Source organism: Pipistrellus kuhlii, unplaced genomic scaffold (assembly GCF_014108245.1).
Source record: "Pipistrellus kuhlii isolate mPipKuh1 unplaced genomic scaffold, mPipKuh1.p scaffold_m20_p_3, whole genome shotgun sequence".
NCBI classification, from domain to species: Eukaryota; Metazoa; Chordata; class Mammalia; order Chiroptera; family Vespertilionidae; genus Pipistrellus; species Pipistrellus kuhlii.
In genome coordinates, this window is record NW_023425529.1 from 104000944 (window position 1) to 104016129 (window position 15186).

General features: G+C 38.9%; 1 protein-coding gene across 1 annotated transcript in view; it reads left to right on the forward strand.

Moving 5' to 3' along the window:
* LCP1 (lymphocyte cytosolic protein 1) overlaps positions 1 to 13619 on the forward strand; it is a 57891-nt gene extending 44272 nt beyond the window's left edge. The window contains exons 14-16 of the mRNA XM_036458981.2: positions 5376 to 5499; positions 8875 to 8999; positions 11819 to 13619. Coding sequence (XP_036314874.1) covers positions 5376 to 5499; positions 8875 to 8999; positions 11819 to 11951 — 382 coding nt within the window. The 3' untranslated portion in view covers positions 11952 to 13619. The remainder of the gene's footprint in view (positions 1 to 5375; positions 5500 to 8874; positions 9000 to 11818) is intronic.
* The last annotated feature ends 1567 nt before the right edge of the window (positions 13620 to 15186 follow it).

Sequence of the window (15186 nt, forward strand, 5' to 3'; positions counted from 1 at the left end):
CTGACTATAAACTTGATTGCTATGAGAGCTAGATGGTGGTATTTTTAGTAATAGTGGAATATAATAAGATATACAAATATAAAATAAATTATGGGAAAAATAAGCAATTTTTGGTACACAAGTATTTTTAGAAGACTTTTAGAAAGCAAATCTGTAAGAATAAAATAGTTTACTTTTAAATGTTTTGCTTTGTCCCCTATAATGATAGCTCTGACTGGGCAGAAGCCATATAACACTTATTAGAGCCTATGTTAATGTGACTTAATTCATTTTCCTACCTGGAAGAAAGTTCCAGAAATCACATATCACCTTATCTTACATTTAATAAGGTAATGGCAACCACAAGTTGTGTTGTGTGTCTAGACACACAACATTTCAGTTTCATGTCCATGCCACTGTCTGCAGGTCTTCATAATGTTCCTCGAATTGTGTTAATGTTTCCAGTTACTGTAGGATAATCAGAAGTGATTATAATAGCTTTCACAATCTGATTCACATTTGTTTTATTAAGTTTAGTTTTCTACTACCCATTTCTCACCTGGGCCTCCTTGAAGACTGAGGCAGGTGTCTGCTGGGGTCTTTCCACTTTAAACGTTCAGGAATCTGGAGAAGGGGCTGTGATGTACATGAATAAACTAGATAAGAAATATAAATTTGGAAGGCACGGGGAAAGCCAGGCAGAGGCTTAACTCTAGTGACTAAGCTCTTCAAATCTCCGCACCCAGGGTTTTTATTCACACATTTTTCCCTCTAGCAAAGTAGATATACATATCAAAGGTAAGGTTTGGTAAACAGTAAGGGATAATCAGCTTGAGGGATCTGCCCTCAGTTGTCTGGCAGCAGGCAATATCATGCAGATCTTCAGCCCTGCTAAAGCCCCAAGATCCATCAGCCTTCCAACGAAATTCTTGCATTTTATTATACCCTGCTGGAATTTGCTTCCTCCTCTGGCTCAGAAAACTCCAGAGCTAAAGAAACTTCAACTCTATCTCCTTATATATTTCATGTATCTAGACCTGTATGTTTCTAACCAATGCATTTTCACCAGTGCATTTTCAGAAACTATTTTTTAACTTTTCTGTTGTCTTTCACATGTGCTTTTAATTCTTAATGAACTGGCTTTGATACTGATTGTTTTAAAAACCAAAGCAAAAATCTTTTTAGTTGCAAAAGTTAAATTAACTTGTGGGTTTGGATATAAAATAATCTTTGATATTTTCTGTTTTAATTATTTATAAACTCAGGCCAATTCTATTCTATTTTGAATTTCATGATATCTGAAAATCACATTATAATATAATCTTTGTTGTGGAAGTCCTATAAAAATGTGGCCCAAAGTCATACTTTATGGCTGGTGTGTATATATATATATATATATATATATATATATATATATATATATATATATCAAGGTCTAGTCTGCTACTGCCGCTGTTGCCATCTGGTTAATGTCACATTTCTCATGAATGTTTACTATACAAGAATTGTGCATTTAAGAAAGTGGGGAGAGAAATACATTACTGTTGAAGGCTAAATTACTAATAATTATGTAAATGCCACCAGAAGAAATTTATTTATGCGCTACACATTAACAGAACTATTAAAGGCAATTTTAGCTGGAATTTATTTCATTAGATTGCACAGATGTGCTATGGTCATTGATCTGAGCAATAAAGGACATGCCTTTTTTCCCCCCTAAAAACAAATAAGAGATGTATGTTTAAACCTTTCCTTTTTAAACCTAAAAATAGTCCTCAAGGTGCAAAGCTGGCGAACAGTGTGTGTATAAATTTGGGGACAAAAGCCTGAAAGAAGTAGGCTGTCAGTTAGACTCCAGCAAATGAGTAGAGAGTCTGAGGCAGGTAAATAAGAGGATTCTCCCCAAATTAAACAGACTGGGACAGTGAATTTGGCATAAGTTCTTGAAAAACAAAACACAAAGTCTTGTCCTTCTGGTTCAAAAGTTAAATAAATAAATAAAACAAGTGTTGGAAGGCAGGAAAACAAAAAAGTAATGGCTGCAGCTCATGGAGGCCCACCCGCACACACCTCTTCAATCCTGTGTGGCTGACTGAGACCCTGGCTGAAGCTGGGGTTCCTGGTGTCAGTTCATTGTGACAGAGGAGGACTTCTCAGCACCTGTGGTACTGGGATCTTGTCTGGAGAGAACTATTAATAATAGCACAGTTATCCCAAAACATATTTGATGATATGGAATATTTCACAAGGAAAATCATAGGCAGACATAGGCCAAATTGATTTCTGTTTTAAATTTTGTATCTACATTTAGTGCTTAGAGTTGAAGCTCCGACTTAATTATATCCTTCCTTCCCTTTGTTTTCACCACTGTCCTCACTACCATTTTAAACCTCTGCATCTCCCGGGAGGTGGCAAAAAGCCAACTTTGTGTTCACCAGAGCTGTGCCACTGAGGGGCCATTCTCAGACACCTGAATGCAATGAGCTGCTGCCATGGTTTTCTGCATCTTTTTAAACATTCCTGTTCTTTAGTGACTTTTTTTGAAAATATTTTCATGAGTAGACATTTGTGTAAAGGTGAGCTTTTCCTCTGTTCCATTTGCTTCCCTAGTTCAAGAAGTAGGTTAAAAGCACTGCTTCTATCGATGTGAGAGTGTCAATAAAACAGGCTGGGGCTCTAGACAAAGAGGAGTGAGAATTCAGTCTTGAGATTAGTAAAGCTGCTAGATTAAACTTTGTTTTCATCAAACTATACATAGACATAACTTAAGGAAGCAAGCACTAACATACCATCCTCAATGACTTTACTAGGAAGAAATGCTTAACTGTAATGGTTGATCATAATAACTTAATACACATGATAATAATTAAGAAACTAGAGGCCCGATCCATGAAGATTTGTGCAAGAATGGGCCTTCCTTCCCCTGGCTGCCAACACTGCCTTCACTCTGGCCGGAGCCACCTTTCTGCCTTCCCACACTGCCCAGAGGCCCTGAGTCGCTGGGCAGTGCAGAATGCCTGTGTCATTGCTATGGCAAATACGCAAGCAACCCGGCCCTGACTGCTCAGCGTCTGCATATGCAAATTAACCCACCATCTTTGTTGGGTTAATTTGCATACTCATTCCTGATCCTGAGTATGCAAATTGGCTGGTGGGGGTTGTGAAGGTACGGTTGATTTGCATCTTTCTCTTTTATTAGTGTAGACAAAAAGCTAATGTTGCCATAAAGCATCATTATTATAAACAGATCAAAACTAGGGCTTTTTCTAAACTATGGATATTTTAAAAATTTACCTGAGACTTAACCCATTTGTCTTCATTAGTCTTTTGCATTTTGGTCCCATCTCTGGGTTCACATTAAATATTACCCATCTTGACCACTTTCTTGCTTTCTATCGGAGGGACCATTCTATTTATTTCACCCACTACTTCACTCCTCTATATACTAGATGCTCAATATGTACTAGGCACTCTGCTAACCCCTAAAAACAATATGATGAACAAGGTTATGGATTTTGTCTGAGATGACATGGTAGGCAGAGACATGCACATCAATTCCATCAGAAGTTCTGGGAAACAGGTAAATGCTTCACTGAAAATTGTTCAAAGAATTAGAAATCCACTCCCAGAGAACAAAGCTAACTCAGAGAGTCAGGATTCATGGCTTGGTTGGGGAGCTGCTGATGGTTCTGTAAGATTAAAACGTGAGTGTGTTTTTAGGGGGCTTGAGAATAAGGCCAAGAAGGGAGGAGGGAATAAGAAATAAGAGGTGCATTGAGAAGAAGGGCCAAGACCAAATTATGAAGGATCTCATGTGCCATTCTAAGGAATTTGACCTGTATTCTTTGGGTCATGGAAGGTCACTTTAAATGAAATGACCAGAACTGTATGTTAGAAGGAAAATTATATGAGGAGAAGCAGAATGAAGAGGAGCCAGTTGATTTGAGGGATTTTGAAGAGGTATAATTGAGAATGATGCCAGATTGGTAAACATAATCACACAGACACACACACACACACACACACACACAGTGGAGCAAAAGTAGGTTTACAGTTATTTGTATGGAAAATAATAATAATAATAATAATACAAGAATAAACTCTGTATTTCACATACTCACAAATGTAAACCTATTTTTGCCCTGCCTGTATATAACTGCAGGAGCCCTTTTCCTCCCAGCTACAATGATGGAAAGAAGCTGTGACCTGGAGGAAGCAGGGCATCACTCCTCTTTCAGAGGTTAAATTTGAAAGCCATGTGGAAAGTTGTGGGAGAATTGTGTTTTCCATAGAATCAGTAATTGGGAAAGTACACCTGATGGATTATGTACACAATCCTAGGCAACCAACTGGAGGGTGACCTCATTTGAGTAGACCCCATTGAGTAGACTCAATGGCAGGATACTTGAGTTTCAGAGTGAGCAGTACACATTGAAACCCTCGCCCTGAATGTTTTTATATGGGTAATTTGACCCTCTCCTGAAAGCCTTAACCTTTAGGCCTGTGGTTGGCAAACAGCGGCTTGCGAGCCACACGCAGCTCTTTGGCCCCTTGAGTGTGGCTCGTCCACAAAATACCACGGCCTGGGAGAGTCTATTTTGAAGAAGTGGCATTAGAAGAAGTTTAAGTTTAAAAAATTTGGCTCTCAAACAAAATTTCAATCCTGTACTATTGACATAATGAGTTTGCCGATCACTACTTTAGGCCAACAAACCTGCTCAAATGCTTGGCTTTCTTCTGTGTATTTCACCTTTCAGAGGGAGTTGCCTTAGGGAATGATGAGTCTTATCTGTTCCATAAAATGTTAAGAGTTTTGAAGCTTTCTAATAAGTTTCAAAAACAAAACCAATTCTTATAACACTATCCAAGGTGATTCTTACTCTCAGACTGGGGATTAACTGATTTCTACTTTAAAGTGACCTTCACTGTGAGGTATTCCTAATATTTCTGTTCTATGATATATATTTTTTACACTTATATATTTAATGTGTTGGTTACTTGGGCCTTTCTAACATTGACTTTTTCCTTCATTGTTTATGATCCTTTAAAAAAAAGCATTACTGGTTCAGGTCTTTTGCATCATTTCCCTGTCCTTGCTTCTCTTCTCATCTGCCTTCTCTTCTGACCCAAGAAGTAATGACAGTGCTTAGCAGGCATTTGCTCTGCATCTCATTCTAACAACCATAAAGCTGTATTTTAAGTTATCCTAAAAAGAATGAATATATATATATATATATATCCCTCCCCCCTTATCCCTCATTAATGTAACAGTGTCCTGGCTATCTTTTTGTGACATACCTAGAAAGAAAAGAATATCTTCTACTTTAGCTACTTTCTGTGATATAGAAATATTTAGCAACTTTTTTTTCAAAAAATCATTCTTGATTTTTGTTCAGGTACACACTGAGTATTCTGGAAGAAATTGGAGGTGGACAGAAGGTCAATGATGACATTATTGTCAACTGGGTAAATGAAACATTGAAGGAAGCAGGAAAACGTTCATCTATCTCTAGTTTCAAGGTAAAATTCTTAGTCTGCTGCTCATGACCACCTGAGTTTCATGCTTATCATTATTGTTTTCTATCTGTTTTAAAGTGACTGTAAGTGTGAGGTAGCTCGGGTTCCCTCCAATTATGATTTTGCAGAATGATCCATTATTGTTTTGCTGTTCATAGCTATTTCATTGACAAATTTCTTATCACTTTCTCCTGTAATAATTAACTTTAAAAACCATTTTTACATACATTTTGGGTTTTGTTCTTGTATGATAATATTTTTTTAATCTTTATTGTTGAAAGTATTACATATGTCCCCTTTTTTTTCTCATTGACCTCTCCTACCTTGCACCCACCCCACCCCAGGTCTTCACCACCCTATTGTCTGTGTCCATGGGTTATTATGCATATATGCATATGAATTCTTTGGTTAATCTTCCCCACCTGGCCTCCCCTGCCTTCCCTCTGAGGTTTGACAGTCTGTCGATGCTTCTATGTCTCTGGGACTATTTTTGTTCATCAGTTTATGTTGTTCATTAGATTCCACATGTGAGTGAGACCATGTTTCAATAATATTCTTAAAATGTGCATAGCTCCAAGATTCAGATTGTTAACATTATGATGGTAAAATATAAAATGCTAAAATATCTCCCATGCACTATTTTCTGAGAGGAAAAAAAAAAAAAAGCAGTTGTATACTTGTATCTAATTCCCATTTTTTTTATTAATAATAGCATTATCTTTTATTAAATTTCTTACGTAGTTTATGTTTTCTACATTAACTGGATCCTTCCTCAAGGGACCTGTGCCCTTGATCCATATTATAAAATTTGTGCCATTTTACCTGCATTTAAAGATCAATATTTGGAGAAAGGACAACTTTGGAGTTGTATTAACAAGTTTAAGTTGTATTAACAAGTTTGTCTGCACTCACAGATCTCTAGGAGAGAGAACAGATGGTGCAGAGTTTTATGTAGTTCATTAAGGCAGTTGATCATGATATCAATCCTCTGCTTCAAAATCAAGAAAAAAAGTAAAATCTCCTCCCACCAGAAAGGGCAGAAAGGTTGGGCGTACCAGGAGTGCTCAGTTCCAGTGAGTCCATCACGCATAGCGGTCCCTCTATCCCCTCGCCACCTACTGTTCAGTTTGGATTGCTGAGTGGAGGTACGGAGGCTGGTGACAGAAAGATGGTTGGAGAGGTGGTGGAGAAGAGCAAAGGAGAAGGGCATGTCCCATGTGGAATGCTCTCTGGGAACCAGGGCTCCTTTTTTAATGTCTCATTTCATCTTCACAGACATTGTGAAGTCAGCTTTATGGTTTTTCTCACATTATAGGTGAGGAAACTGGAACTCAAGTAACTCCTGAGGTTAGTGCTAGTGATTGCAGGTGAGGGTCCATCAGTGAGGAGAAAGTGTCTTTTACCTGTGGGTGAGGTTGCAAAGCAGAGTGTATCTGTAGGTCACTTAACCATTACTGTGAAGTGACTGATTAAATAACCCAAGGTGCCTCTCTCTGTAAAGAGCTGCCCCTGACGTCCATTACTCCCTCCCCTGGGGTGCTTTCTTGGGGTTTTGCTCTCGGGAATGTTTGACAATTATTTGCTCCTTGTTTCTCTCTGGACTAACTTTCTCCTGTCCTCTCACTAAGTCATTTCAGAGTTAAATAAAAAGGACTATAAAAGGAGAATGTCAAATTAACCCCAGATTGCTTAGTAAGTGAAACCCTTTAAAAAAAAAAAAAAAAAAAAAAAAAAAAAAAAGAACACAACTCACAGTTGAGTAACCATTGTGGAAATTATTCCTTGTCCCCTCCTCATCTATGAGTGTTACCAATTGCAGACCATATCTCTATCTGTCAGCACTTTCACAAGATTGTGGGCAGGAAGTAGGAAAAAAGGTAAAACTCAAATCTTTGTATTTTGCTCCCCTGGTGCTTCTTCACCAGAAATTAGATTATAATTATAAATTCATTTTAATTTTGTGTTAGTTTTTATGTTATCCAGGGGTAAATAAAAATAAACCTACTCTATTTTTAAAAATATTATTCTACATATACAGAGAACCAATGCTAGAAATATAACATCTTGCAGGTGTCCTATGCCTTGTTTCTTGCTTAGAATTGATTCTGGTTTGGACCCTTGAAGTATGAAGTGTTTAGACTTGACTGTGCTTGGATGGAGGTAAACAGTTGCCTCTCTGTGTCTGCACTCACAGATCTCTAGGAGAGAGAACAGATGGTGCAGAGTTTTGTGTAGTTCATTAGGGGAACATTTACAGCTCCAGGTGTGACCATCAAAATGTTTACAAATGCTAAAGAAAGAGTCCTGTTTTTTTAATCAGAATATCTGAGTTCCAATCCCAGCTCCACTACTTACCAGCAAGTTACTTAACCTCAGAAAATTCCTTTACTCACTGTAAATTAAATTCAGGTGCCTACATCTGTGGTGCCAAGAGAGAAAATTTATTTTAAAAGGTGAAAAGATTAAGCAAAATAAAATTATTTTTAATTCATAGACACAGACAATATGATGGTGATTACCAGAGGGAAAGACGGGTAGTGGAGGTAGAAAAGAGTAAAGGGGAATAAGTGGTGAGGACGAAGACTTGACTTGGGGTGGTGAACACACAATACAATACAGATGATATATTGTAGATTTGTAACTTGAAACCTATATAATTTTATTAACCAATATCACCCCAATAAATTCAATATAAAAGAGGAGGGGGAGAGAATTACTGTGGGAAGAGAAGAAAATTCAACCTACAATTGTAAAAAAAAAAAAAAAAAAAGTGCTAAGCAAACTGTGAGACACCAACAAAGATTAATTACTGTCATTTCATTTAATCACATAATTGCCAACACTGTCTCCCTAGACCTATGGACTCTTTTCTTTCCTTGAGGGCTCCAAGAAATGAGCATCTACTGAAACTCCTATCCAAGTGAGCTCTTGTCACTATCCCTGCCCATCACCTCTGGGATATCCCCCCAAATGAAGCAAGGTTTCTCCGAGCACCTTTGGTCTTCTTGATGGTTTTTGTTTGTTTGTTTTTATCAAATCTTTCCTTTCTCTGCTCATACCAGTAGTTAAATTAAACATTTCAACCTCTCTGCTTTTCTCTAGCTGTGCTTACTTTCATTCACATGCTATTTGAGAATAGCTCCCTGCCTGTTGGCAGACAATGGGTTTCCTCTGCTTATTGAGCTACTTAGGAAGTTACTGATGCCTCTACAGAAGCTACAATTGATTTGAAACTACAATTAATGTGCAACACTGCTGCATTTTCCAGAACAGGCTGTATATATTCATATTTGAAAGGAAAGAACTACCCACTTCCCTTGAACGAAATAGAAGTAACCTGGGAGCATACTGATAAAACCATCCGTTCTCTGTGCGCAGGACCCGAAGATTAGTACAAGTTTGCCCGTTCTGGATCTCATTGATGCCATTCAGCCAGGTTCCATTAACTATGACCTTCTGAAGACAGAGAACCTGAACGATGAAGAGAAACTCAACAATGCAAAGTACGTAAATAGACCTGAGGTCAGAGAAAAAAGGACCCAACTGGTAACTGGATATCTATAAAGTCTATCATTTGTGCCTTTATGCAAACACTTTTCACTACTTTCATTTCGTTTTTCTTCTTGTGATTGTTGTCTCCCGTCATCAGTATTTTAGATATTGTACAGTAGTAGTTTTATGTCTCCTGGGATTACAGAGAGCAAGACAAAAAGCAAGCCTATTCTTCCAATTGATAAGCAAGCTTATATTTTCATAAAACCAATTTTCTAATCATAATTATAGGACACTTTACTTAGTTTGTATATGGCAAGCCTGAACACAAACACCCTTTTTTTGAAAATCCATGTATACAAATGGCAGGGGGTGAGGTTCAAGATAAGAGCCTTCTCCAACTTGGAAACAACTGCAATTTCCTTTACCACATTGGAGGGTGGAGGGGGTGGTCAGCAGACAACTATATAGTCTGTGAGCCAAATGTGGCCTGTCATATGCTTTTATAAAGTTTTATTGAAACACAGCTGTGCTTATTTATCCATATTTTTATAGCTGCTTCCCTGCTGCAATGGCAGAGTTGACTGGTTGTGGCAAAGCCCACAAAGTCTGAAATATTTACTATCTGGTCCTTTGTGGGAAGTTTGCTGACCGCTATTCCATAGAAGCACCTTTCTCGGAGTAGCCCCTTTCTAAGGGCTGCTATTGCAAAATACCACAAGCAAGGTGACTTCAAAGAAATTTATTCTCTCGCACTGTAGAGGGTAAATGTCCAAGATCAAGTGTCAGCAGTGTTGGCTCCTTCCAAGGGCTGTGAGGGAGAATCTGTTCCCTACCCCTCTCCTGTCTCTGGCCTTGGCCAGCAAGCCTTGGCGTGTAGATGTATCACTCCAGTCTCTCCCCCGCATCTTCACATGGCTTTCAGATGGCTGTCTTCCCTCTGTGTGTGTATTTGTGTCTCTTCCATTGTTCTTAAAAAGAAACCAAGTCGCCGAAAGCGGTTTGACTCAGTGGTAGAGTGTTGGCCTGCGGACTGAAAGGTCCCCTGTTCAACTCCGGTCAAAGGCATGTACCTTGGTTGCGGGCACATTCCCAGTAGGGGGTGTGCAAGAGGCAGCTGGTCAATGTTTCTCTCTCATCGACGTTTCTAGCTCTCTATCTCTCTCCCTTCCTCTCTGTAAAAAATCAATAAAGTATTAAAAAAAGAAAGAAAGAAAAAGAAACTAAGTCATATTGGATTAGGGTCCCACACTAATCCAGCATGACCTCATCTTAACTGATTGCATCTTTAAAAACCTAATTACCAAATGAGGTAGGAATCGGAGGTCCTAGGGGAGAGGGCTTTTACATACCCTTTTTGAGGAACACAATTCAATCCCAACAGTGTCCTCTCTGATCCCAATTTCGGGAAGTGGGGACCTGCATTTCTGGTATACTGATGTTTAGCACAATATAACGGAGAGAAGATAAATAATTAAATGGCAATTACACTGCAGTGTGATAGATGGTATGGAAGGGGAGTACAGGATGCTATCAAGGAGACAGAAAAGAAATGGGAGCTCTGCAGAGCAAATGACATTAATGCTGAGATGGATTAAAAGGATAAGTAAGAAGGAGCTAGACAGGGAAGGAGATAAGAAAACACTCCAAGTAAAGGGAAGAACATGTATGAAGACCCAGAATTTTTTTTTTTTTTTTTTTTTACGTCAAAAAGAGCTTGAGTCTAGATGTTCAAGATGAATATGATTAGGTTTAAGGAACTTGCTCAAAATTTTACAAGTTAGTGATTCTGTTAAGATTCAAAGTCTGACTTCAAGGCCCAGGCTCCTAAGCACTATCCTATAAGGGCAAGATACAAAATTGCTTCTAAAATGGCTAAAAGGAATTATAAAAAATCTTCAAAATGCTATGATGGCAAGGTTATGCATGATATTTGAAGCTCTACTTTTTCTTTATATTTTATAATGGAAGATACATTTTATTTCATTAATAATTAATATAAAGGAATTGAGAGATGGACAAGAAGAATGGGGACTACCCCAACCTGGTACTCTTAATTTAATTGATCCATAAAGTAAGAATAGTTATTTTAAGGGAACAGGAGAAGTGATGGGACCTTGGGAACAATGAAGAATCTCTGGAGTAGTCATTGTAAGAAGTTACTAGATAATAAACAAAGTGAATGAAAAAAGTGACAGGTAGTAATGTAGGCCCATTTGAAAATAGATTACAGCTAATTATCTTCCTATACCTATAAATAGAGCAAAAATGTTCTGCTGCAACTATGATCATTTTATGTAGAAAATGAATAATATAAAACTGGCTATTCTAGTGTTATAGCAGCATAAATAAACACATGTATATGTGCATAAGAACAGGAATGGAGCAAGGAATAAAATAATTGATTTATAAGGTCAAAATATTGAAATATAGTCTGTAAACTTTTGTAGTTGAAATATAGTCTGCTCACTTTTCCTAGCACATATTCTTCTCCAGTTTGATGACTTTTTTTGCTGTTTTATAGCCCATGAAAACACTTATGATGAAAGCATCAAAAGTGGCAGGAGCTAGGAAAATATCTAAGGACAAGTTATACATTTAGTATGCTAGACAGCAAGTCTGATGGAGTCAGGAGTTTTATCAAGCCAAGATTTGCCCCTAAAAGTGAGAGGATGTCAGTGACCAGCTCTAACCATACCTGCAGTGAGCTTTGTGTTATATATAGTTTGCAGTAGTGTACAGTATAGAATGATTATACCAATATCCTAAGGGTCCCCTTCATGCTTTGTTGCTCTGGCTCTTCTCATTCTCCTGGTTTTCTCCCTTTTAGGTATGCCATCTCTATGGCCCGAAAAATTGGAGCAAGAGTGTATGCCCTTCCAGAAGACCTGGTTGAAGTGAACCCCAAAATGGTCATGACAGTGTTTGCTTGCCTCATGGGGAAAGGAATGAAGAGGGTGTAAAGCCCAGTGGAGTGGGGCTGGAGGTGGCAAACCTGACTGCTCTGCGCTAGATGCTCCTAGGAAGCACAGAGATGATTCAAGCCATTTCAAACTTTTCAACTTAGTGACTCATACAAGAGTCCAAAAAAATGTGTATTTGTTCAATCAGGTAGCCTTTCCTGTATTTAACAAAAAGTGCTTCATTCTTTGCAAAAGATCCAATTTCTTACAAATATTTTTTTTACCATTAAATTTATTGCTTCTTTGAAAATCTAGAGAGAAAAAAAAAAAAAAAAGAACTTATTTTCCTGGTACCATTCCTGCTTTCTGCCATTAGTCAAGTATAGAAGCTGCTGTGTTATTAATTTTAATATAATCTTTCAACCAGTTTAATATGGTTGTGTTTTTGTTTAAGGTGAGGATCAGCAGAGAGAATCATCAAACCAACCTTAAAAAATGTTTCTGGAGGCCAGCATTTGGTCTGTGACAAGCCTTTCTTTCTGTTCCCCTTCTCCTTCACTCTACCTCCCTGTGACTTCACTCTCCACCCTCTCAGAACTGTGCCTTTTCCGTGACCCACCGCTGTAGGCCATTCCTGCCTCTGGGCCATCTGGAGCATCTGACAAATCAGTCAGGTTACCGGGACCCCAGTAGTCTCTGGGAACCTGTAGAAGTAAGACGCATCATCAGAGCTTTTCCTCAGAATTAGGGTCCCATTTGTTATCAGCTTTTAGTTTTATTTTTAGCCAATAGAAAGACCTCTGTTTTTAATCCTAGTATTTGTGCTCATACCAGAACTAACTTTTTTTTTTTAATGTTTTGTTTCTAACATCTTTAATATTATGCTCTTGGTTAGATCCAAGCAGGATGTAATTGAGCAGCAAACCACCAGGGGCCAGCATGAAGCCACAAAAAAGCATCTAGCTTTTGGTGCTGCCTCTCCATAGTTATCTGGTATGGCTAAATATCTAGTGAGTGGGAACAATCCTGCTCTGCTTTAATTTGCTCTGAGATCTCAATGTACCTGATTGCTGCCAGGCCATATTACCAATGTTTACTTTTTTGGTACTGTAAAAGCTTTTTGCAATCCCCAAAATCCCAGGGGACAGTATGTGCCAATGAACAGGGACCACAGCTTACCCCCCAACACCAACACACACACACACACACACACACACACACACACACACACACACCTACCCATACCTAGATAAGAACTGGCTAAGTTGCTTTACAAATACCTAATTTATTGGGTATTTAAAGAATTTCTAAATAAAACCAAAGGGACGCTGTGAATTTGAGCAAACCTAATAGGATATACAGTTTCATGTAAAGCTCCTGAAAGCTAAAAAACAACCGAACATTGTGAACCAGCACCAGACTTCCTTTATAGTGCTGAAAGGGTTCATCAGTGAGTACCTTCTTTAGCAGTGGTATGTCATGGAACTTAGCTATTTTACAGAGCAATTGAAATATCACCCCAAATCTGTTCCTTGGCAGTGGGCTCAGGAAGCCAATGTGTGCCTTCTGTGGCATCTGAATGCAAAGTGGTTGGTTTTATCTTACTCTGCACTTAATGCAGCCTCCGATGATTCTCTTCCATCTGCCTCCAGGAAGAATGTTACTGCCATAATTGAAAATGAAGGTAATGTTCAGAATATCTCCAAATAAAATGTTCCTTATATTGCATCTCCTTTGATGGTTTTATAGCTTATTCATTCATTCATTCATTCATTCAGCCAGCACTCACTAATTGCCTAATTGAGTGCCAGACACTGTGCAAAGTTTGGGAATCTACCTATAAATGAGATGGGCATTGCAGTCTGTTGATCTGGAAAGACATTAAGTAAACTGGCAGGTGCAGTAAGTGATTAATAAAGGCAGGGTGAAATGAGCTTAGAGGAAACAGTCTAAGAAACATTTTGGTTGAAAACTGGAGAATAGATTGGAGATAGTTTGACAAAACAGAGGCTAAAATTAGAGTAGAGACACAAATTCTCAGAAACACACTGAACCCAGTCGTGAACAAAAGCCAGACTTGGATATTGATGCAACACAGATTTTAGCATAATTTGAGAAGGAATCTTTGGGATTGGTAGTGCCAGGGGTCCTCCCTAGCCTGGCTGAGCCTCACTTTGGCAGGCTGAGGGAAGGGATGTTGCTGACGTATTCTGCTGCAGTGACTCCCTGCCAGGTGGGCTGTTATGACAGAAAAGCATCTATGTAGCATGGTCACTTCCTTACCAGGGGGCACCACATATCACACAGCTTCTAGGAAGCCGGGCTTTTGTGCCTAAGCTGTGTGTCCTGGCTGCACTAGCAGCAGCTCTTTGGCGATGGCTCATTTTTTGCCAGAACATTCCTGCAGCTCTGCACTTCCCTACAAATAAAGGGGTTACAAATATTAACTGTTTTTTGTACAAGATTGCACTGATAGGTTTCCTGAATGAGTTCTGGATAGCAGAATAAGTACTCTCAAGAAATGAAAACCAAGACTCTCTTGAAGAAGAAAAGGACAAAGGAATGCAGCAATCTCAGCATGATCATTTTTCAAATTTAAAGTTTATTGTTACATTTTAAATAGTCAGTCCAAGAGAAACCAAGATGGTGGCATAGCTAAACACCTGAACTTGCTGCCTCGCACAACAACTTCAAAACTACAACTAAAAAACAAAATAGACATCATCCAGAACCACAGGAGGGTTGGTTAAGTGGAAATTCTACAACTAGAAGGGAAGAGAAAAGTACACAGAGGAGCTGCAGAGGTATGGAGGTGCGCGTGTGCATGGAGAGGGCTGGCAACTAAGTACGCACCTGACTTTTTCAATTTGGAGGGAGACACAAGCTCCTGACTGCTCTGAACTCCAGTTCCAGGCAAGACTCTGAGGACCCAGACTCATACTGGAAGAAACTGGACTGTCTAGCAGTGGGCAAAACTCGAGGGTGGCTTACTCTCAGAGGTGCTTGCAGCGATTACTGTGGAACACTGAGACCCAGGGGCCTCTTAGGGCATGGCTGATGGGAAGCCATTGCTGTTTGCTCCACCCTGAGACTCTGCCCCATCCAAGCTGTATGCAGAGGCTTTTGCATATGAATGGCCTATTCCTTAGAAATATAAACTTACCTAATAAAGTGTAGCTGAGTCAGAGAGACCCAGGACATCCAAAAGAAGGCCAAAGACCCCACAGCAGCTTATATTGCCTCACAGCTGGGCCTCATGTGAACACCTCCAAAACCCAAACAAAAAAGAGGAATC